This window comes from Dendrobates tinctorius, unplaced genomic scaffold (assembly GCF_039654945.1).
Source record: "Dendrobates tinctorius isolate UK_male_01 unplaced genomic scaffold, ASM3965494v1 ptg000143l, whole genome shotgun sequence".
Lineage (NCBI taxonomy): Eukaryota > Metazoa > Chordata > Amphibia > Anura > Dendrobatidae > Dendrobates > Dendrobates tinctorius.
Window position 1 is genome coordinate 42304378 of NW_027361810.1, and position 23123 is coordinate 42327500.

The following is a 23123-nucleotide window of genomic DNA, read 5'->3' on the forward strand; positions in this document are numbered from 1 at the left end:
GATACTTACAGCCACAACCTAACTGCAGTGTTATATAATGTAATGTTACTAATGTAAGACTTTTTTTTCTGGAACCCTCCAAGAACATCTCCATTTTTGGGGAGCTTCTTTTGAGCCCTTTTGGGTGGAAACTGTAGCCCGGGTGGGTTGCTCCACTTTAACATGTTGGGCACAGGTAAAAGAGGGACCCTGTGCAAGAACAACATATGGGTCCTTTACAATCCAATAGTTCATCACAATGTACAGTTTCTCCTGATTTGGAGGTGGTTGGGCCCGCTTACCTCTTGGGCCCCAGAGTGGCTGCACAGGTTGCACCAATGATATGTCCGCCCCTGTTATTACGTGAAGTTTGCATTATGTCCTCTAATAGGCCTTGAACTCTATGGGTCTTATTGTTTTCTATACCACCGTAAATGCTATAGTAATATTTTAATATTTTGCTTACTAACTTCCTAAGGCTATGTGCACACGTGCGGAATTGCTGCAGAAATTTCCATGGCAATTCCACAGCTCCCTGCCGCGGGAAATTCGCATGTGGAATTCCCGCAAAAAACTAGCATTTTGCAAGCGTAATTAGCTTGCAAAATGCTAGCGCTTTCCAAGCGATCTGCAGCATCACTTGGAAAACTGATTGACAGCTTGGTCACACTCGTCAAGCATAGTGCTTGACAAGCGTGACCAACTTTTTACTATTGAGGCTGCCTATGCGGCATCAATAGTAAAAGATAGATTGTTAAAAATAATAAAAAAAATTAAAAGTTGTGATTCTCACCTTCCGGCAGCTGCCGCAGCCTTCCGGATCCTCGCGATGCTTCCGACAAGTCCCGTTCCCAGCGATGCCTTGGGACGATGACCCCAGATGACATATCATCACGCAAGACTGCTACGTCATCACAGGTCATTGTCGCAAGGCATCACTGGGAACGGGACTTGCAGGGAGCATCGCTGAGAGGCGGGATGCTGGAAGGTGAGAATATCACGATTTTTTATTTTAATTCTTTTTTTAACAGGGATATGGTACCCAGAGCCTGGAGGAGAGTCTCCTCTCCTCCAGGCTCTGGGTACCATCCGCACATAATCCGCTTACTTTGCGTATGGTGGGCATAGCCACATGCGGAAAGTAAGCGGATCAATGCATTCCTATGTGTGTGGAATTTCCGCGATTCCGCACAAAGAATGAGCATGCTGCGTAGTTTTCTGCAATGCGATTCCGCCGTGGAAAAATACGTAGCACAGCATGTGCGGAATGCCATTGAATTCAATGGGTTGCGGATTGTAAGCATTTTCGCTGCGAAGAAAAAAACGCAGCAAAAGCGCTTATAATCCGCACGTGTGCACACAGCCTTATACATAAGATCTCTTCTGCAGAGAATGATGTGCCTGTGTTTTTTTTATAATCCATTATTAAAGGGGTTTTCTGTTATGCTAAATGCTGTACAGAAACAGCATTACTGCTAAAAAAAAAAAAATTACTCACCCTTCGTTCCAGTATTGCATTTTTTTGTTCTTTCTGGGTACTTTTTAAGTCTTTTATATTTTCATCTAATCTTCCATACATTCTCCATTCTACGCCATCCGTGGACATTTCCCTGATCTATGCAATTATTTCTCAATTTAATGCACTGCGCTTTGTATGAAACAGTGAATGAGTGAAGGTGTAGAAAACACATTACAACCAAAGTCATCTCTATCTGTTTTCTGTAAATCTGTTCAGTCAGTTGAATGATGGCAATTTCACACACCCCATTATTTCTGATCCATCAGTGCATTATTATCAGCGGAGAGAGCGGAGCCGGGAAGACAGAAAGCGCTCATTTGATTGTGCAACATTTAACCTTCCTGGGAAAGGTATGGACTTACAGATAATGTCACTACTACATCATTCTTACACACTAGTGCACAACATGTCCATCACAAAGATACGCCAGCATCCTGGACTATGAGACATGGCTATAGCGTATGCAAGAAAGGGAAGTGTCTGTATAAATGTAACATAAGATCCATGATGAGTTAATAATGAACTTCATGGTAGCCCGATGGTTTGAACCCTGTTGAGTTATCTTATTGATAGATTTAACAACATTAAACCAAATACTGTAGGTACTCATTCATGCACTTGATAGCACTACATAGCTATGGATTTATGGATTGCTACCTATACACAACAGTGATACGTTAAAAGGGACCCTCTTAATATGCCCAATTTTCCCAGTGTTAGCCGTGGCCAAGAAATATATCATAACTGAACTGCAAATCAGTTTCCAAGTGTCAGACGCAGACTCAGAACTTATCATTGAGCGTTCTCAGTGGCAGCAGTTATCTGAGACTGTATCATCACTAAGCTGCAACTCCACTTTCCAATTGTCGGCAGCAGCCTGTGAACTTATCATTAATGAGCTGCAACTCCACTATGCCGAAATCAATCACAGTATTAGCACATATCATTACAGAACTGTGGTCCAGTTATCCCAGTTTCACCAACAGCCTACAAACCAGTAGGTATGATCATTGAACTGAAACCCAGCTTTTCCAGTGTCAGCAGTAGTCTCAGAATGCACCACCACCGGGCTGCAACTCTGGACTCACAACATTAGGCTGGGATCACAGTAGCGTATGGCATCGGATGTGATATGCTAATGATACTAGGATCCAACTCTGCTGCGAGCGGGAGTGTCGCGCTACCGTTGTCACATTGTGACTGTACGGAAATAGGGAAAGGTGCCCTGTGCTGGCCCTAGTGCTGGGACCCTAACTATCCTCATTCCCAAATGTTCCTGTAAAAGGTAAGGAGGTTTGAGCCACCAGCCTACTGGTCTTCTGTTACACCCTAAGACATCCCCTCACCCTCCTCAGGAGGCTTGGGACAGAAATGCTAGTGTATAAACACGTAAGACAAATAGGGATAACAAAAAGCACCATACAAAATACTCACCAAAGGGAAGGGTAGAGATGTACAAACCAAACGGGAATAGAACAATGAGAAAAGCATACACTAAAAAACAGCATGCAACAATCTCCAGCAGCAACAACGATCTCCAACTCAGCACAGCAACTTCAAGGAGCTAGGTTTGATAGAGAGAGGAAATGAGCATATCAGTAACAACAGAGCTGCAAGTTTCTAACAAGCACAAAAGGGGTGTCGTTAAACTCTTCAGTACCAAAGGAAATGAAATCCATTTAATAGGAAACATAAACACACAGGCTAAATAGAAGACCTGTGATTTAAAATATGCAGTGATTTTCTAACCCCAGAACTCCCAGGAGGACGTGACACACTTATGACAACTGTGCTCCAATCATCTTGCATGAGAGAATCGCAGCACAGGTGCTGAGGAGATGGAAAAAGTAATTTCTCCATCTTCTCCATTTCCTATCTCGGCGTATATCACACTGCACTGGGATGACATTCGAGTGCAGTCCAATGTTTCACATGCACCCATTGACTTGTATGGGTGCGACTGAGCAGAGTCTCATTGCCAATGACAGCATGCAGCCGCAGGGACTCGAACATAATATACGAGTGCTCCCAAGATACTCGGATAACAGCCGAGCACGGTCAGATAAGACATTATCCGAGCACAATCGCTCATTGCTAAATCAGTATTCCCATTGTCATCAACGCTCTCATTCCATTTGCTACATGGTCAGACACTCATTCATGGCTCCCATGTAATGCTACATTTTTCCTTCATTGGCCAGATCTCTCATATGTGATGTGAAATGGGCCTGACAGGCATTTCAAGGTGGGATCACCTTTGTCAGGTTTTGCTTATACGTATGTTAGATACTTGCAGTTCTAGCAATTCCCTAAAATACACTTTCTACCTGAACAGCATTTTCAGCTTGCAACTGATTTTTTTTTGGAGCAGAACTGGTTTGATGAACTAATATGAATGATGACTGGGAAGGGACTTAGGACAGTATGTCATTCCATGCACTTTGCTATTGGATATGTCAAAGCGCAATTTGTCCAGGAGGATGGATGTAAAGTGCTGAATGCAGTATGTTGGAGACAGACGAGCTCTTTATCATATTAAGGCTAGTTTCACACTTGCTTTTTTTTGCAGCGCGTTTTTCCCGCAAAAAAACGCATTGAAAAAACGCATACATAAGCATACAACTGCTGCGTTTTTTTCAAGCATTTTTATGAGCATGCATGAAAAAAACGCAGCGTTTTTACGCGTTTGTATGCGTTTTTAGTGCGTTTTTACCGCGTTTGCGTTTTTTTCCAACATTTTTAGGTGGCCCCTCACACTACCCAAACCATGACTTTACTAACCCTAACCCTGACCCTAACCCTAACCCTAACCCTGACCCTAACCCTAACCCTAACCCTGACCCTAACCCTTAACCAAATCATACTTAACCCTAACCCAAACCCTAAACCCTAACTAACCCTAACCCTAACCCTGACCCTAACCCTAACCCTAACCCTAACCCTGACCCTAACCCTAACCCTAACCCTGACCCTAACCCTAACCCTGACCCTAACCCTTAACAAAACCATACTTAACCCTAACCCTGACCCTAACCCTAACCCTGACCATAACCCTTAACCAAACCATACTTAACCCTAATCCTGACCCTAACCCTGACCCTAACCCTAACCCTAACCCTAACCCTGACCCTAACCCTTAACAAAACCATACTTAACCCTAATCCTGACCCTAACCCTGACCCTAATCCTTAACAAAACCATACTTAACCCTAACCCTGACCCTAACCCTAACCCTGACCCTAACCCTTAACAAAACCATACTTAACCCTAATCCTGACCCTAACCCTGACCCTAACCCTAACCCTAACCCTGACCCTAACCCTTAACAAAACCATACTTAACCCTAATCCTGACCCTAACCCTGACCCTAATCCTTAACAAAACCATACTTAACCCTAACCCTGACCCTAACCCTAACCCTGACCCTAACCCTAACCCTGACCCTAACCCTAACCCTAACCCTAACCCTGACCCTAACCCTTAACAAAACCATACTTAACCCTAATCCTGACGTTAACCCTGACCCTAACCCTTAACAAAACCATACTTAACCCTAACCCTGACCCTAACCCTAACCCTGACCCCAACCCTAACCCTAACCCTGACCCTAACTCTAACCCAAACCCCTAAATTCCATGGTTAAAAAAAAAACGCATATGCAAAAAAACGCATACATGAGCATGCCAGTGCGCACATATGCGCATCCATAGGCTATAATGGCCATTTTTAGCGCAAAACGTGCGCATATGTGCGCATGCGCTTTTTTGCAGGGCCAAAAAATGCAACATGCTGCGTCTGGAAAATACCAACGCACACCCCAAAAAAACGCAGCGCATGAAAATCGCATACATGCGCTAACCAGCGCGCAGGTACGTGCACCCATGTTAAATATAGGGGGAAAAACGCATGCGCAGGTATGCGTTTTTTTCCAGCGCTAAAAAACGCAAATGTGAAAGATTGATGATGACTAAATGTTCCTTCTGACAAGATGACAGTGATCAGGCACGAGGCTGCCAGCTAATAACTCTTTATTAGGCCTCTTTCACACATCCGTTTGTGTCCATCAGTCAAAATCCGCCATTTTGCAAAAAAAAACGGATCCGCCATTTTTCTTGGCGGATCAGTTTTTTCCAATTGAGTTGCATTACTGGCGGATCTTGACGGATGGGCATCCATTGGATCCGTTTTTTTGCGGAAAATTTTGACGTCCGCCGACATGCCCGAACGGACCATGCAACGTTTTTTCGGGCGGCCGGATCCGCATTTCTCACTGCGCATGCCCGAAATACTTCATTCAGCTGCAAATTTAACCCTAAACTCTGTTCTGGGGGCTGAAAAATTCTCTCTCTCTCACCCTCTCTCTCTCCCTCTATCTCTCCTTCCCCAGGCAGCGGTTCCTTTAAAATTCTTCCTTTGTCGGATCCATTAAAATAATGGTCCGGTGCCAAACGGTGCCGACGACGTTTCTCCTGTCGTCATGTCAGAAACATCCAGACCCAAAAACAGCTATTTCCAAATCCCTTAGCAAAATATACCCTGCCATAGATATCTAGCCTTCATTGATTGCTTATTGATTCCCTGCTTTCAAGAGCCTAGTAGACATCTTACAGAAATTCAGCAATCCCCAAATATACAGTACACTCATAGTTGGTTTTCTCTGGTTGAACTTTATGGTCCCAAAAAAAGTTTTGCATGTAGGATTGTTGCTCGATAAACCCATTGATGCATTATTTTCTTTACAGGCTAATAACAGAGCACTACGGGAAAAGATCCTACAAGTTAATCCTTTGGTTGAAGCCTTTGGAAATGCCTGCACCGTAATCAACGACAACTCAAGTCGCTTTGGAAAATATCTTGAAATGATGTTCACACCTACAGGGGCGGTCATGGGTGCAAAAATCTCTGAATATCTGCTGGAAAAATCCCGGGTTATAAAACAAGCTGTGTAAGTAAGATATTCTCAGATATGGTGACCTTTCTTCATATCATCAGCCGGTCATCGCTAAACTTTGTGTCCATAAAATCTGACGTATAAAATTTGAGGGTATAAGACTTCTGAATGTCTACAAAATAAAATTTCAATTTTTTAATTTAGTTAGCTGATTTTGTCTGGATTAAAAAAAAAATGAAAAGAGTTTTTTTTAAAAGGTGTCACCCCATCAGGATGACTCGGTCTTCATTCTGTAGCTTGGAGAAATTTGCTTGGCGTGTCCATACTTTCTGGCAACTGTAAATGTAGTATTACCATACTTGGTGGTGGCAACTGAATTCCATTAATACGTTTGCAGCCTGGATAATACTGATCCACCAACTTTAGAGAACGGTAGGAGACATAAGGGTCGCTGGCCATGTGCATGAGATGGCTGACAGACGAACGTTCATTCGGCAGCCTGTATCTCCTCTGACTGGTCCAAACACATTGGCACTGGGCTCCGACTAACTTTCATGTGCTTTCAAAGGGGAATGAATAGATAGTTGTTACCAGACACCACTGTCAGTGACTTATCGCCCCTGAAAACAAAAGAATCGGTCATTGAAGTTCTCACTATACAATTCTTCTTTCTCCCAATATTATTATTATTTATTTATATAGCGCCATTAATTCCATGGTGCTGTACATGAGAAGGGGGGTTACATACAAAGTTATAGATATCATCTCTCCAGAGAATTGACAGATCAGAAGATTGGATGTTTCTGCAGAAACAGATGGTTTGGCCAACTTTTATCTAATGTGTATGAGGGCCCTATTTCGGGACAACTTATGACGCCAACTTGCCAATCAGTCCTGTTTATAATTGGTCACAATGAACTTATTAATCCTCATTGATGATAAGTCCCGTGTGTGCAAGGATGAAAACAAAACTTAAGAGGATTTATATATAATCTATAGGAATGTAGGGAAGAATTTTCAAATGATGTCTTCTCTTGTATACAGGTCGGACTGGCCCACAGGAGAACAGGAGAATCCTCCGGTAGGCCTCTTAAAATGAAGGAGTGTTGAAGAGCACGGTTGTTGCACTTGATTCACTCTTTACAGAAAAAGTGTCATCTAATCATTCAGTAAACAAGCTAGTCAAATTAATATTACATAGAAGCAAAAGTAAATTGGCGTACTAGGGTCAGGTCTTATTTTGTATTCAGCTGAACAGGGGGCCCCAAGAGTCAATGTTATTGGTGGGCCTTTCCAACCACCTAGTCCAGCTCTACTAATATGCAAGGAACCACAGTCTGACTTTGGTGGAAGCTCTCTACATGAGCAAGTAGAAAACCCTCCTGGTCAGAGACCCCTCCACATCTATGGTATTCAGCAGGAAACCCCATTATGTAGGGTATTTCTGGCCACGTAATTATTATAATGCATTGATCCAGTTGATGCTTGTCTTCTGTGATGAAACTTTCTCCGCTATTTGTAGTATTCTTGGAGCGCTGTCTGGAGTCGCGTAAATGATTTTTCTTCCTCGCAGCAGAATAATAATGTTGTAATAGAAAAGGTTAATGAACTGCGACTAATGAAATAATGAGCCCGAAATAAAACAGTATCTGAGTTAATTTTGCATCATTTTAAAGTTTTACTGCAGCAACATAAAGTACAAGTTATTACGTTGCTGTAAATGTTATTAAAGGAGGTTCGCAATGCTCGGTAGAATACATTGGCTGATCACAATATGGTCATTTTATGGAAATTAGAGGTCTGTTAGTAGCAGGGCAAAAGGAATGGACTCCTGGGACCCATTAGAAAAAAACAATGTGTAATGGGACCCGGGGACAGGGCAAGGATTAGGCAAGTAAGATGTCTGTCCAGGATGCAATAGTAAGTCAAGCAATAGGCTGCATTCATACATTGTGGTCACATTGCTTGCAGCGATTGTAACAAAAAATGCACCACTGCCTCCATGTGTGAACACTGCCTTACTGCTGAGCAATATGCTGGGAATTGTGAAATCTTAGTTTACATAGACATTGTGCTGGCAGATACTTTGAAATTGCCCATTAATATCTTCCCATATGTGCTCGATAGGAGACAAGTCCGGAGACACTGCAGACCATGGTAGTACGTTTATAGCTTGCAAGCTGCTCCCAGTAGCACCAGAAACATGAGGCCAGTCAATGTTATGCTAAAAAAATTCTACTGGGACACTTTGGAGATACGGCCTCACTACTGGTTCCGTCACCAAATCAATGTAATTGTGAGCTATTAGTGTAAATGGAATGAAGACCAGAGGGGTCTGCACATTATGCCACCACACACAATAATCCCAGCTGAAGACTGCTTGTTCTAAATGAGCTACCACGGCCTGCAGTGTTTCCGGAATTGTCTTCCATCAAGCACATCTGGGACATCGTTGGTTGGCAATTGCAAAGGGAGCTGCCAGCAGCGGATCTTGATGATTTGCCCAAGTGCATTCAGCGCAGCAGAACATTCCTCAGACAACCATTAATAAACTCATTGATAGCAGCAAAGATTGTAAGTGCGGGGATTTCTGGATGTGGCGCTCATACTCAATATTGAATAACAAAAACGAGAGAAAAACACAGTCATAAAGTCCAACTAGATTTAATTACTTATCAAAAAAACTTTATTAGTCAAATATTAAAAATGGAACAAGTACAAAGACTAGGAAGGGGAATTAAATGTGCACATAAAACCAGCATCCATAAACAGGCTGGTGAAAACCACATCCTAATACAAGTCATATATATAAATATGCATTATTATGCCGATGATGTCTTTTCAAAAGGATAGTGGTCCATAAGTCATAACAATATATGTCTCTACCAGTCAAGCAGGAATAAAGAAACCACATGGGTAACAAAGGCAAATAGCTGACAAAGTGCAACAGCAGATGTATCCCGTGGTCCACAGCACACCCCGACGCGCATTTGGGAACGGAACTCCTTCTTCAGCCTGTTTATGGATGCTGGTTTTATGTGCAAATTTAATTCCCCTTCCTAGTCTTTGTACTTGTTCCATTTAATATATGACTAATAAGGTAGTTGGACTTTATGACTGTGTTTTTCTCTCGTTTTTGGTATTTGGTTTTTTTTTGCAGTTCGTTCGGATATTGTCCATATTTACATTTTGGGTTTTACTATTTACCTATGTGCGTAGAGTTGCAGCCATTCGTTTACTATGCTTGTCATTATTCTCTTTTGTTATTCAATATTGAATAAATTGAGATGTTTTGAAAATGTTGTTTCTATTTTTCCATCATTTGCATATCATCAACGTCTATCGATCCTGTGATTTCTAGAATTCCACAACTTTTCATTTTTGGTGTTGCAATTTCAATTTTGAGGAGTGTATATTAACCCTTCAAGCACACAGCTATTCCTTGTTTTGTTCCAAGACCTTTTTGTTTTTAAGAGTGGCGAGGTGAGAGAATAGATGAATTGTAGTGTTTAATATCATGTATCATTTCACCATATAATGTACTTCTAAAAAAAAAACATCAGAGTGCGGTGAAAAAAAAAAATTAAATTCCTTAATTGTTTTTTGTTTTTATGGTGTGATTGCATGACCTGGAAACATGATTTATCACATCAGTACGACTGCAGTGATACCAAAGCAGTGTAGTTTTGTTGTCTTATTTTTGTGGTTTTAAAAAATGTGAACTTTGTTTTTCTTGCCATTTCCCGAGACCCGTACATTTTTTTTTTTGATTTTTGCATCAATGGAGCAGTATGAGTGCTTGTTTCTTGCGTTTTGTACTTAACGTTTTCATCTCCCTAGGGGACTTGGGATGACTTGCACAATATAATGCAATATTATAGTATTTACTGTGACACCCAGCCTGAGGAGGTGCACCAAGGAGGCATCATCATGGGGTCTTCAGAAGTTCTCTGCCATGACAGCCTATCAGTGCCCCGCGATCATTTCTGTAGGGGAAGGGCAAGACTGGTGCCAGAACGGACGTCCCAACAGGATCACGTCAGTTGAATGGTTTTGTCAGTGACTGACAGCAGCATTCAATTGATCAAACAGTAGCGATCATTGCTAATAATATAGCACAGTCAGCACCTGCACAGTATGGAGCGCTCTCTAAATGACGTACTATTACTTTCAGGACCAGGAAAGGGCTAAAAATATCTGGAATATTTTATTTTCCATACTATTCCCTAATCCTCACGCATGGTCACCACTTATTGGTTTATAGACATCACTTCTCATACTCATCATGGTTATTTACGAGAAAATCTGTCCGAGTTTCACTACTGTTTTTGATCATGTTTTCGTCAGACTTTGGGCAGAGTTTCATCAATTTTTCTCTAATGAGGAAAAAAAAAGTTTCTCCGCCCCCTACCTATCAGTCTGTGAAAAACGGGCAGCACTCGGATGGCATCTGAGCGCTGTCCAATTTTTCGCGGACACAAACTTTCATTACTGATTTTGATCCGGCACTCGGATCAACATCGGACATGTCTACGTGGTTTAGCATGGAACACACAATCCGCAAAAAAACATGGGAATGAGAACAGCACCATAGATTTTCATAGGTATTAGTACTATTTGTGAAAAACAGACATAGATAAGTTGGTGAATGAATGAGCGCTTACAGTGAAAAGTTACCCCATTCTTATAAAGCTAGAGGCAGATAACACAGGAGCCACTAGTATCAGTAGATTATGGAGGTGGCTCACCGGTTCCCCTTCTCTGCAGAGAGATCCCCTGACAAAGCAGAGAGACCCCCTGACAAAGCTTTCCTGCTAAACGGTGCCATAGAAGTCGGTGAAGTTTATTATGTCCAGTATTTTGCTGTGAAACAAATATCTTGAAGTGCTGTTTACATGAGTAAAAATTAGCCTTTCCGAAGAACTTGTAATAAATGAAATATGCAGTCATAAAATCATAACAGATTAGGAAAAAAATGTTTTAGCATCTTGTGTTAATTAGCAAAGAAAAAAAGGTTTATCGTCCTTTTAATATTCTCAGTACAAGTGACTTAATCAGTATGATAACTCCAGGGTTGCATGTTTGGTCCATTTTCTATTTACAGTTTATATTTTCCATTTCCTTTAGGGGTGAGAAGAATTTCCATATATTTTATTACATATATGCTGGTCTTTATCATCATAAAAAGCTTTCAGAATACAGTCTCCCAGAAAGAAAGCCTCCGAGGTAAAAACCAAAAACTATTCGCTACATCGTCTGGTTTTCTTATAGTTAATCTCTGTTTATTTGCTATTTTTTATTGCTAATCTTTTTATTTTTCTTTTATTACTAATAGATACATTGACAATGAAACAGGGTCAGTCATGCAAGATATTATCTCCAAGGAATCTTACAGGAGACAATTTGCTGCAATTCAACATTGTTTTAGGATTATAGGATTTAGCAATGATGTGAGTAAGAGGGGGGGGGGGGGGGGTTGTAGGGGACGCTTTACACCCATTTACTCTTTTCTTATTCAGAGTTCTATAAAAATATTACAATGTGGATTTTTTTTCTTTTTCAATTTTGATTTCTGTAAAACTATAGAAAGATTACAATATAAAGTTACTTACAACATGAAAGCTGTTTTTGTACATCCAGCAGTCCTCAGTGACCCCAGTAACTTAATTACCGTAACTTAGTATTATTTATTAACTCAGTATTAAAAATAAAATCATAGAAATATTGCAATTTTCCCATTGGCCACTGTGGCTTTTCTAGACTCTATCTTCCTTTTGTTTCAGGAAATAACACATTATTATTATACATTTATATAGCGCCATTTATTCCATGGCGTTTTACATGTGAAAAGGGGAAATATAGAAAAGTACAATAAACGTCACAGACAAGGGACACACAAGTACAGAAGGAGAGAGGACCCTGCCCGCGAGGGCTCACAGTCTACATGGAGGGTGAGGATACAGTAGGAGAGGGTAGAGCTGGTTGTGCGGTGGTTCAGTAGACTGAGGATCATTGCAAGCTGTAGGCTTGTCGGAACAGGTGGGTCTTCAGGTTCTTTTTGAAGGTTTCCATGGTCGGCGAGAGTCTGATGTGTTGGGGTAGAGAGTTCCAGAGTATGGGGGAAGCACGGGAGAAGTCTTGTAAGCGGTTGTGGAAAGAAGAGATAAGAGGGGAGTAGTGAAGGAGATCTTGGGAGGATCTAAGGTTGCGTGTGGGTAAGTACCGGGAGACCATGTCACAGATGTATGGAGGAGACAGGTTGTGGATGGCTTTGTGTGTCATAGTTAGGGTTTTGAACTGGAGTTTCTGAACGATAGGAAGCCAGTGAAGGGCCTGGCAGAGAAGAGAGGCTGGGGAATAACGGGGAGACAGGTGGATTACTCTGGCAGCAGAGTGTAGGATGGATTTGAGAGGTGCCAGAGTGCTAGAGGGGAGGCCAGAGAGTAGGAGGTTGCAGTAGTCGAGGCGGAGATGATAAGGGCGTGCACTAGTGTTTTGTGCTTTCATGGTCAAGAAATGCACGGATCCGGGAAATATTTTTGAGTTTGAGGCGGCAGGAGGAGGCAAGGGTTTGGATGTGTGGCTTGAAAGAGAGGGCAGAGTCGAGGATCACCCCAAGGCACCGAGTATGCAGGACTGGGGAAAGTGAGCAGCCATTGACATTGATGGATAGGTCTAGTGGAGGGATAGAGTGAGATGGGGGAAAGATTATGAATTCTGTTTTGTCCATGTTTGCTTTTAGAAAGCGAGCAGAGAAGAAAGCTGAAATAGCCACAATAGTCAGATCCCAGCCCAATCTTTTGTACTGAAGCATCTAATGAGCATGTGCAAAAAAACATTGCGAAAGGAGGGAGAGCAGGGGAGCTGTGACATCATCTAATGTGATTGGTGGATCCTGTATATAGAGTTATTACCTGTCATGTAATCCTGCCTCTGATGATTAGTAAACCCCTGTAAATTCTCCTAAAAGACTGGAAGTATGAGTCTAAAATAGTTCCAGTGGCCGCGTAAAAATTCCAAAACTACTAATTTCATTGTATTTAATAAATTCATTCCAGGTTGTAAAGGACAAGTACAGAGAGTAGTTTTGACAGTATTAATAAACTGAAGATATGATGATTTTTTTTTTTTTGAATGGTCATTATATAAATGTTTGACACCCTACTACTTAAAAAACCCCAACAGTAAATAGAAGACAGAGAGGAAGGGGAGGAGGATGCATTCGTTAACGGAAATGTGTCATCAGGAAATGATCTGATGTGTAAATTTGGATATTACATTTTTTTAAGTTGATTATGTTTTTTCAATATCGCAATCTATATTAAGAAAGAAAATGTAAGTCTTAGGCTATGTGCACACGTTGCAGATTTTTTTGCAGATCCGCAGCGTTTTTCCACACGGAATTGCACCAAATCCGCAAAGTGTAGTTCAAGCAATGTTAATGAATGGGAATCCTGAATTGGTGTGCACATGCTGCGGAAAAATTCTGCACTGATTTGTAGTGTTTTATTTTCCTTAGCATGTCTATTCTTTTTGCGGATCAGCAGAGTTTCTGCACCCATTGACTTCCATTGAGTCAGTTAAATCCGCAGCAAAACCGCAGGTGTAAAAATGTTTGCGGATTTGCTGCAGAGTTGCGTGCCAAAAATGCTGCATAAAGGAAGAAGGAAGAGTGTGTGGGTGGAGATTATGTGTGTGTCTGTCTGCGGGTGTCTGTATGTGTAGCTAGGCATCGTCTGATGGGACTATTGCTCCCATCCGGCTATGTCTGCTGTCACATATAATGGTGACAGCATGAGCCAATGATGGGACAGTAGTAGTCCCATCATCTGGCGACTGTGTTTAATTGTAAAACAAAAAAAACATTAATTCTCACCAAATGCCTAATCCCCCATGCCCGCGTCTCCTGAAAAAAAAAAAAAACCAACATATACTTACCTTTCCGCCGTAATCCATTTAATAGCGAGTGTTCCACGATGATCTCACGTGTAGAACAGTCACATCGGCCTCCAGTGACACACGGACAGGAGGTGATCCTCCCGCAGTGTATCACTGCGCTGCCTTGAGAGTTCACCAGAGTTTATGCTGTCACTTGCGGCACCGCTGCATGAGAAAATTCTCACGCAGCAGTGCCATAAATTGAGAGCACGAATTCCGGTAAACTCTCAGTGATGCACTGCAAGAGCGATTTAGCTCCTCTCTATCACCGGAGGCCGTGTAGAGCAGTCACATTTCCCGATGTGACTGTTCTACACATGAGATCATCGTGGGACACTCGATAAATGGACTACGTTGGACAGGGAGTATTTTATGTTGGTTTATTATTTTATTTTTGTTGCAGGAGACGAGGGAGTCGGGGATTAGGCGATGCAGTAAGTAAGGTAAATTAAGATTCAATAAAGGAGTCTGTGATTATTTTAAATAAAGGACTTTATTCTGGCTGTGTCTTTATTTACCATATAACTATATGATTAGTAATGGATAGGTGTCTTATTGACGCTTCTCCATTACGAATTCGTGGACTTGATGTCACCGAACAATACAAAGGTGACATCAACCCCACAAATATTACCCCACTTGCCACCGCTACAGGGCAAGTGGGAAGAGTGAGGCTAAGTACCATAAATGGCGTATCTATAAGATGTGCCATTTCTGAGGCAGCTGAAAGCTGATGTTTTTAGTCTGGGGGGTGCCAATATACATGGCCACTTCCCAGGCTATTAATATCAGCCCGCAGCTGTCTGGTTCGATTATATAGGGGGATCCAATGTCAATTTTTCTCTGGGGTTCCCCTGTAATCTAGCCAGTGACGGCTAAGCAAGCAGCTCTAAGCTGATATTAATAGCCTGGGAACCTTTATGGCTATTGGCTCCTTCCCAGAATATTACCATCAGCCCTCAGCTTTCCCTCTGCTGGTTATGAAAATTACATGGGAGTCCACGCAATTTTTTTTTACTTTTTGGAAAAATATACAGATATTGCTTTTCACGCAAATTTTGTGTGTGTGTCTGTTATTTAACTCTTTATGTACCATTTTATTAATGACTGTATCTGGCTGACACATACATATATATGTGTATATACATATATATGGGGAAAAAAAGGATTTAGTCAGCCACCAAGTGTGCAAGTTCTCCCACTTAAAAAGTTGAGAGAGGCCTGCAATTGACATCATAGGTAGACCACAACTATGAGAGTGAAAATGAGAAAACAAATACAGAAAATCACCTTGTCTGATTTGGCAAGATTTATTTTTCAGATTCTGGTGGATAATAAGTATTTGGTCATTAACAAAAGTTAATTTCAATATTTTGTTATATATCCTTTGTTGGCAATGACAGAGTTCATAAGTTTTCTGTAAGTCTTCACAAGGTTGGCACACACTGTTGGTGGTGTGTTGGCCCATTCCTCCATGCAGATCTCCTCTAGAGCAGTGATGTTTTGGGCCTGTCACTGGGCAACACTGACTTTCAAATCCCTCCAAAGGTTTTCTATGGGGTTGAGATCTGGAGACTGGCTAGGCTACTCCAGGACCTTCATATGCTTCTTACGAATCCACTCCTTTGTTGCCCTGGCTTTGTGCTTGAGATCATTATCATGCTGAAAGACCCATCCACGTTTCATCTTCAATGTCCTTGCTGATGGAAGGAGGTTTGCACTCAAAATCTCACGATACATGGCCTCATTCAGTTTTTCATGTACATGGATCAGTCGTCCTAGTCCCTTTACAGAGAAACGGCCCCAAAGCATGATGTTGCCACCCCCATGCTTCACAGTAGGTATGGTGTTCTTTGGATGCAACTCAGCATTCTGTCTCCTCCAAACATGACAAGTTTTGCTTCTACCAAACAGTTCTACTTTGGTTTCATCAGACCATACGACATTCTCCCAATACTCTTCTGGATAATCCAAATGCTCTCTAGTAAACTTTGAGACGAGCCTGAACATGTACTGGCTTAAGCAGGGGGACACGTCTGGCATTGCAGGATCTGAGTCCCTGGGGGCGTAGTGTGTTACTGATGGTAGCCTTTATTACGGTGGTCCCAGCTCTATGCAGGTCATTCACTAGGCCCCCCGTGTGGTTCTGGGATTTTTGCTCACTGTTCTTGTGATAATTTTGACCCCACGGGGTGAGATCTTGCGTGGAGCCCCAGATAGCGGGAGATTATCAGTGATCTTGTATGTCTTCCATTTTCTTATTATTGCTTCCACAGTTGATTTCATCACCCCAAGTTGCTTGCCTATTGCAGATTCAGTCTTCCCAGCCTGGTGCAGGGCTACAATTTTGTTTCTGGTGTCCTTCGATAGCTCTTTGGTCTACACCATAGCGGAGTTTGGAGTGTGACTGTTTGAAGTTGTGGACAGGTGTCTTTTATACTGATAACAAGTTCAAACAGGTGCCATTACTACAGGTAATGAGTGGAGGACAGAGGAGCCACTTAAAGAAGAAGTTACAGGTCTGTGAGAGCCAGAAATCTTGCATGCTTTTAGGTGACCAAATATTTATTTTCCACCATAATTTTTAGACAAGGTGATTTTCTGGATTTGTTTTCTCATTTTGACTCTCATAGTTGTGGTCTACCTATGATGTCAATTACAGGCCTCTCTCATCTTTTTCAATGGGAGAACTTGCACAATTGGTGGCTGACTAAATGCTTTTTTCCCCACTGTATATTATATTCAATTATATTAGTTTTGTGTGTAAACATTATATTTGAACATGGTATGTAATGATATTATGGTCTTCAAGGGAGAATGAAAAAGAGGAGGTTCAACAAGGAAATGACATCACAATTCTTTTTTTTTTTTGTTAAATAATATATCTTTATTTAGCTTCCAAAAGCAAATGAAAAAAACACATGAAAATCCGCACGGAATTTCAACTGTGTTTTCTGCCAAGAGAGGCAGAATCCGTGCAGAAATTTAGAAAAGCAAATCTACAACGTGCGCACATACCCTTATTATTTCCACACTGGTCAACAGGCCTACTATTAGCCTCATACCTCCTCCTGGTCACCTGGATATTAGCAATAGATTGACGTATACCCAATTTGTTTGTACAGAAACATTATCTGAGCATTCTCTAATCTGGACAAAAGTCATTGTGAAGGGAGGGGGAGAAGGTGAGCTGTGACATCATATATTATGAATGGAGGATCCTGTGTTATCTGCTGTATATAGAGATGTTATCAGTCATTGTAGAGGATGTTATCTGCTGTATATAGCGATGTTATCAGTTACAGGAGGAAGTGGTGAGCTGTGACATCACATATTGTGAATGCTGGATCCTGTGTTATCTGTTGTATATAGGGATGTTATCAGTCATTGTACAAGAGAAGGAGGAGGTGACCTGTGACCACCTATTGTGAGTGGTGGATCCTGTGTTATCTGCTGAATATTGAGATATTATCACACATTACACAGCAGAACGTGAGCTGTGACATCACCCATTGTGAATGGTGGTTTCCTATGCCTTCTGCTGTATATAAAGGCATTACCTTTCATTGTAATCCTGTCTGTGATGATGAGACTGCTGAAAAGTCTTCTGTACAGAACAGGAAGTGTGCATCTAGTTTATGGCCTGGAGAACAGATATATTAGATCAGGAATAGTCCATCCAAATGCAGGGGGAAACAAGCGAACAGGAAAAAGATTTGCAGCGTGCGCATTATATTGAGTAAATGCTGATAACGTTTGGAGCTTATTTTACCTGCTGAATGTATAGAAATCTAATCAGTGGTTAATCCACTGCAAGAGCCATATGTAAGGACTCTGTCAGATGTCAGTGTGTCCGGTACATGTGGTGACAGTTTTCACATGTACTGGAGACACACATTGTAGACCCATTCAAATGAATGGGCCTGTGCTCATGTCAGTGTGTTTCCACAGACCGTGTGTCTGTGGGCAAAATACGCCGACATATCCATTTTTAACAGCAGCACGGGCCACAAATTGTCCACACATGCACACTGATGACCCACAGGGCTGTCATCAGTGTGACATGTCCCGGCTCCTGGGTAACAGCGGTACTGACTTTTTCTCATGGTGCTGAGGTCACCGCAGTTCAGGGGCCTGGCTGGGAACGCAGTCTCAGCGACCAGAGGTAACTTCGATGAAGTCACCGCTGCTCACTGATGCTTCACTTACAGCAGCTCATTCATCAATGGTTCTCAGCCTGGATGGTCGCATCTTGGCACCATCCAGATTGAAAACTCTTTATTCCCAGACATGGATTACGTCGTGGGACAGAACGCCGGACAAGTGAGGGATATAGTTCTATTCTTGCTAACCAGCCTTGGTAATGCTGACAGCTGAGGGCTGCAGTCTGCAGCTGTCAGTTTTGTCTCAATGGTTATCAAAAATGCAGGGGAACCAATGCCGGGTTTTTATTTACTTGGTTATAGCGTAGGCAGCAGCTGATAAATACTCCTATCAGCTACGGCCTGCTCTCGCTGTTATCAGTGCAATACAACATTGTCCCGTGCTAGCACTGATCGTAGCGCAAGCAAGAATGATGAGAGCTGAGTTCAGCACCCGGCGCTGGAGAACAGCACGAACAGTACTGCTACTTCCCAGTCGCCAGTATGTGTGATACTGATGGGACACACAGGCGCCACACATATTAAGCACACGGACACAGATATCTCTGGTACTGGAAATATCAGGATGTGTGAAAGTGCCCTTAGATCTGCAGATTTTATGGAGATCTTATGGATTTGCCAAGAATTTGTAGGTCCACAGCTGAAAAAGGTTTCCATATGTGGATCTGACTTTAGGCATTATACAGATATTTTGATCTAGAACAAATCTGTTTTGGTCTTGGGTTGAGGTGACCTGTACCTGCTGTAGTGTATAGAAAATCACAAATGTCTCCATTTGCAACAGTCTGGCATACTTTTTGCATTCCTTCTGTGGGCATCCAGTTTGAGTCTCAATGGCTACTCTGGACTTCTCGTTAGAGATTTTGTGTGTAGCCACCGACCGTGTATGCTGAATATCGTTAATATAAGTTTTATACATGTTTCTAGGCTCGTACGTAACATTGGAAGCTTCTGTGAGGATCCCATTAGGAATTCTCTGCATAGAGACAACATATGTCTGCCTGACACTGAGTAATTACCTCTGAGACGTATTTCATCAGGTTTACGATAGTGTTCCTTTTTCTGTTCATTTGTAGAATTAATGCCTATTGTGTTACCTTCACCTTTAATTAACAGGAAGTCCATTCGGTGTACAGAATTCTGGCCGGAATACTGAACACAGGGAACATCGAGTTCACGGCCATATCTTCTAAACACCAAACTGACAAAAGCGAAGTTCCTAACGGAGAAGCCTTAGAAAACGGTATACTAAAATGGCCAATAGGACGGACACATGACAGATATGAAACCATTCTTTAACGACATGAGTAGCGGGATATTTCTATAATTGTACTTGACCAAATCACATCGAGTGCTATTTTTACTGCTACTTTTGAGTTGGTTTTAACTTTTACTTAAGTTTTAATTTTTATGCCTTAAAGGGGTGTTCCACTTTAAGAAAAGTTTTACATCAATTGTCCTCAAATGTCATTTGCAGTTCGTATGTGTTAGTCGTAACTGGAATAAACCTCTTAACATCACAAGTGCCTTTACAGAACTTGATTTTTTTCCTTTGCTATTTTCCTTTCCTTGCTAGCCTATAATGCTACCTTTCATATTTTCCTAAAGCTGCTGCCCTCCTTAGCATTGGTGCTGAAGAATTGCAGGAAGCCCTCACCTCACACTGCGTAGTAACAAGAGGGGAGACAATTATCCGCACCAACACCGTGGATAAAGCAGCAGACGTCCGAGACGCCATGTCCAAGGCTTTGTACGGGAGGCTTTTTAGCTGGATTGTGAACCGGATTAACACCCTTCTTCAGCCTGACAAAAATATATGGCAAGTACCTTGAGTCAAAACGGGATCTCAATACCTGAAAGGTTTATTGATCTGGGTACTTGGGATAACCTCTTTTTAATGTTTTTGCTAATTTATTCAAACATGCAAATCTAATTGTGATTAAGAAAAAAATGCAATAATTCTATAAAATTTACAAATCCCAAGGAAGTTGAAGTGATTATCCTAGTCCTAAGATTAACATTATATTAATTCATCTGTAGTAAATGGACTCTACTTTTTGTATCTAGCAATGCGGAGAGTGGTATGAACGTGGGGATTCTGGATATTTTTGGATTTGAAAACTTCAAAAGGAATTCTTTCGAACAGCTTTGCATTAACATTGCCAATGAACAGATCCAGTTTTATTTTAATCAGCATATATTTGCATTGGAGCAGGTAAGTTGACAACTTTTGTCAATACAATGCATATTACACAGCCGTAAAAAATAAGTATGTGAACCCTTCAGGATAAGGGCCATATATACCAGAATGGGGGATATATATACTAGGATGGTGTCAGGAAGGGTTACATATGTACCTGGTTGAAGGATATATACCGTATATAATAGGATGCGGCCAGGATGAGGGACACGTATACAAGGATAGTGGACATATATGGTAGGATGGGGCCAGGAAGGGGAACATACTGTATATACCAGGATGAAGGATATATACCATATATACTAGGATGCGGCCAGGATGAGGGACAAGTATACAAGGATGGTGGACATGTATAATAATTGCCATGAGTGAGGGAACACACAATTTGCTTTGCAATGCTTCCGGGCCATAGAACGTAATGGTGTATGCTGGCGCATGCGCAATACTGATTTTATGCTTTGCCCACTGTTGGGCAAAGCATACTGCGCACACATGAAGGGCCATTTGATTGTGCACGTGCAGTAACAGTATGCAAATGCAGGAATTACAAGAAAGAAATCCATAAAGCAACATGGAGGGGGAGAGACGAACAATAAGCCATTGGACCGAGCAGATTTACATACACCGCGGGAGGAATATAAACAGTATTTATTGATCAAAAGTGGGGAGTCAAGGGGTATCAAGAGTAGTGTTATAATGCATAGTTGACATTGAATTGAATGATATTTTTACAGGATATGCGAAAAAAGTGACAGATTCCCTTTAACTTTCTAAGGGGATTGATCACGTTAAACAATTCCTATTAGCTCTTATGCTGTTATCGAACAGATGTAAACAGTGGAGACACCTATCACTAAGTGTTCAGTGCCACAGAAAATTGAAATGCGATTCTAGTTTCATCTTTTTCTTTCCCTTTAAAAGGGGTGTTCTCAAGCTCTTAAATTGCTTTAATTAGTTAGACAGCATGAAAATAAGAAAGTTTGCAATTGACTTACATTTTCTATCTGCTGTCATTCTCCTGCAGTGAAAGATTTATTATTTTATAGTGTAGAGCTTTTTTCCATGGAACCCAGCCACCAGTCTGTCTGAGAGTGTGTAGTCGTTCCACTAGAGGGGTTAACTCTTAGCATCCCAGTCAGCTCCCTCCAGCCCATTGACTACTTTAGAGCAGTTAGCTGCTCGCCTCCCTCTCAACTTCTGAAGAGAGATGTAGTTCTGAATCAACCCAGCAGTTTTCACAGAAAGTCTGCTAGTCTTTTCTCAGACACAGAAGGTCTGCTAAAGTCTTTTGTAGCGTACAGCTGGTTTCCATGGAACCCAGCCACCACAGCCTGTTGGAGAGTGTGTAGTCGTTCCAGTAGAGGGGTTAACTCTTAACATCCCAGTCAGCTCCCTCCAGCCCATTGACTACCATAGTGCAGTTAGCTGCTCACCTCCCTCTAAACTTCTGAAGAGAGATGAATCAGCCCAGCAGCTTTCACAGAAGGTCTGGTAACCTTTTCTCTCTGCTATCCAGAGCTGTGTTTTTGTTCAAATGTCTTGTTATCTCTATGTGTAAATACGGGGATAACAGTGCACACTCCAGAACAAACCAATGATGGCTGAATGTGTTATAGGAGAAGTAGTGCTGGATTTTAGGGTACGTGCACATGCTGCAGATTGGAGTGCGGATTTGGCCGCGCGGATTTTGTAAAATCCGCAGGTAAATCTGCAAGTCAAAAGACCTGTGGTTTTACCTGCGAATTGCTCTGCGGTTTTGCCCTGCGGTTTTTCATCTCCTCAATGGAGATGGCAAACCGCAGCGGAATTCGCAGAAAGAATTGACATGTCAATTCTTTCTGCGGTTTCAAAACCGCAGGAAAACCGCGCGGAAAAATCCGTACCGTCTGCACTGCGGTTTTTTAGTCCCATAGGGAATAATGGTACTGTACACCGCAGCAAAAACTGCTGCGGACCCGCAGCGGCCAAATCCGCTGCGGAACCGCAGCAGAATCCGCAGCGTGTGCACACACCCTAAGTTCTACTAATACTATAGTTCTACTATTTATCAGAGCTGTCACTCAAGGAGAAGAGTCCACCTGGAAGGAAGGGGCGAGACTGCTGAGGCGCTCGGTACCAGGCCCGTTGATCTCAAGGGGAGTTGTCACGGGAGCTGTGACCCGGTCCGTAGCCCTGGGGCTCCATGGCAAAAAAGGGGATGAATGAACAATGAAATAAAGTTTATGAATAGTTCATGACGCCACCTGTGGTGTTCGGCAACTGAGGTGTTAGGCCAACGCTGCATGCAGATCCTCTGGGACTGGTGATGGGTTGCAGCCAAGATGGTGAAGCTCCCCACAGGTGGAGCTGTGGTCCCAGGGCAGTGTAGATGTAGCAATGGAGGAGAGGCACAGGCGGTGTAGAGGCTGGTGCCCAGATGTAGTAGTGCGGGGT

The 23123-nt window shown here is 42.1% G+C and overlaps 1 protein-coding gene across 1 annotated transcript in view; it reads left to right on the forward strand.

Annotated features, from left to right (window-relative positions):
• The window catches only part of MYO3B (myosin IIIB), a 266306-nt gene that overhangs the window by 51213 nt on the left and 191970 nt on the right, over window positions 1-23123 (forward strand). Inside the window, exons 5-11 of the mRNA XM_073545841.1 lie at window positions 1765-1848; window positions 6241-6443; window positions 11517-11615; window positions 11725-11839; window positions 19607-19733; window positions 20099-20309; window positions 20558-20705. Of these exons, the coding sequence (XP_073401942.1) occupies window positions 1765-1848; window positions 6241-6443; window positions 11517-11615; window positions 11725-11839; window positions 19607-19733; window positions 20099-20309; window positions 20558-20705 (987 nt within the window). The remainder of the gene's footprint in view (window positions 1-1764; window positions 1849-6240; window positions 6444-11516; window positions 11616-11724; window positions 11840-19606; window positions 19734-20098; window positions 20310-20557; window positions 20706-23123) is intronic.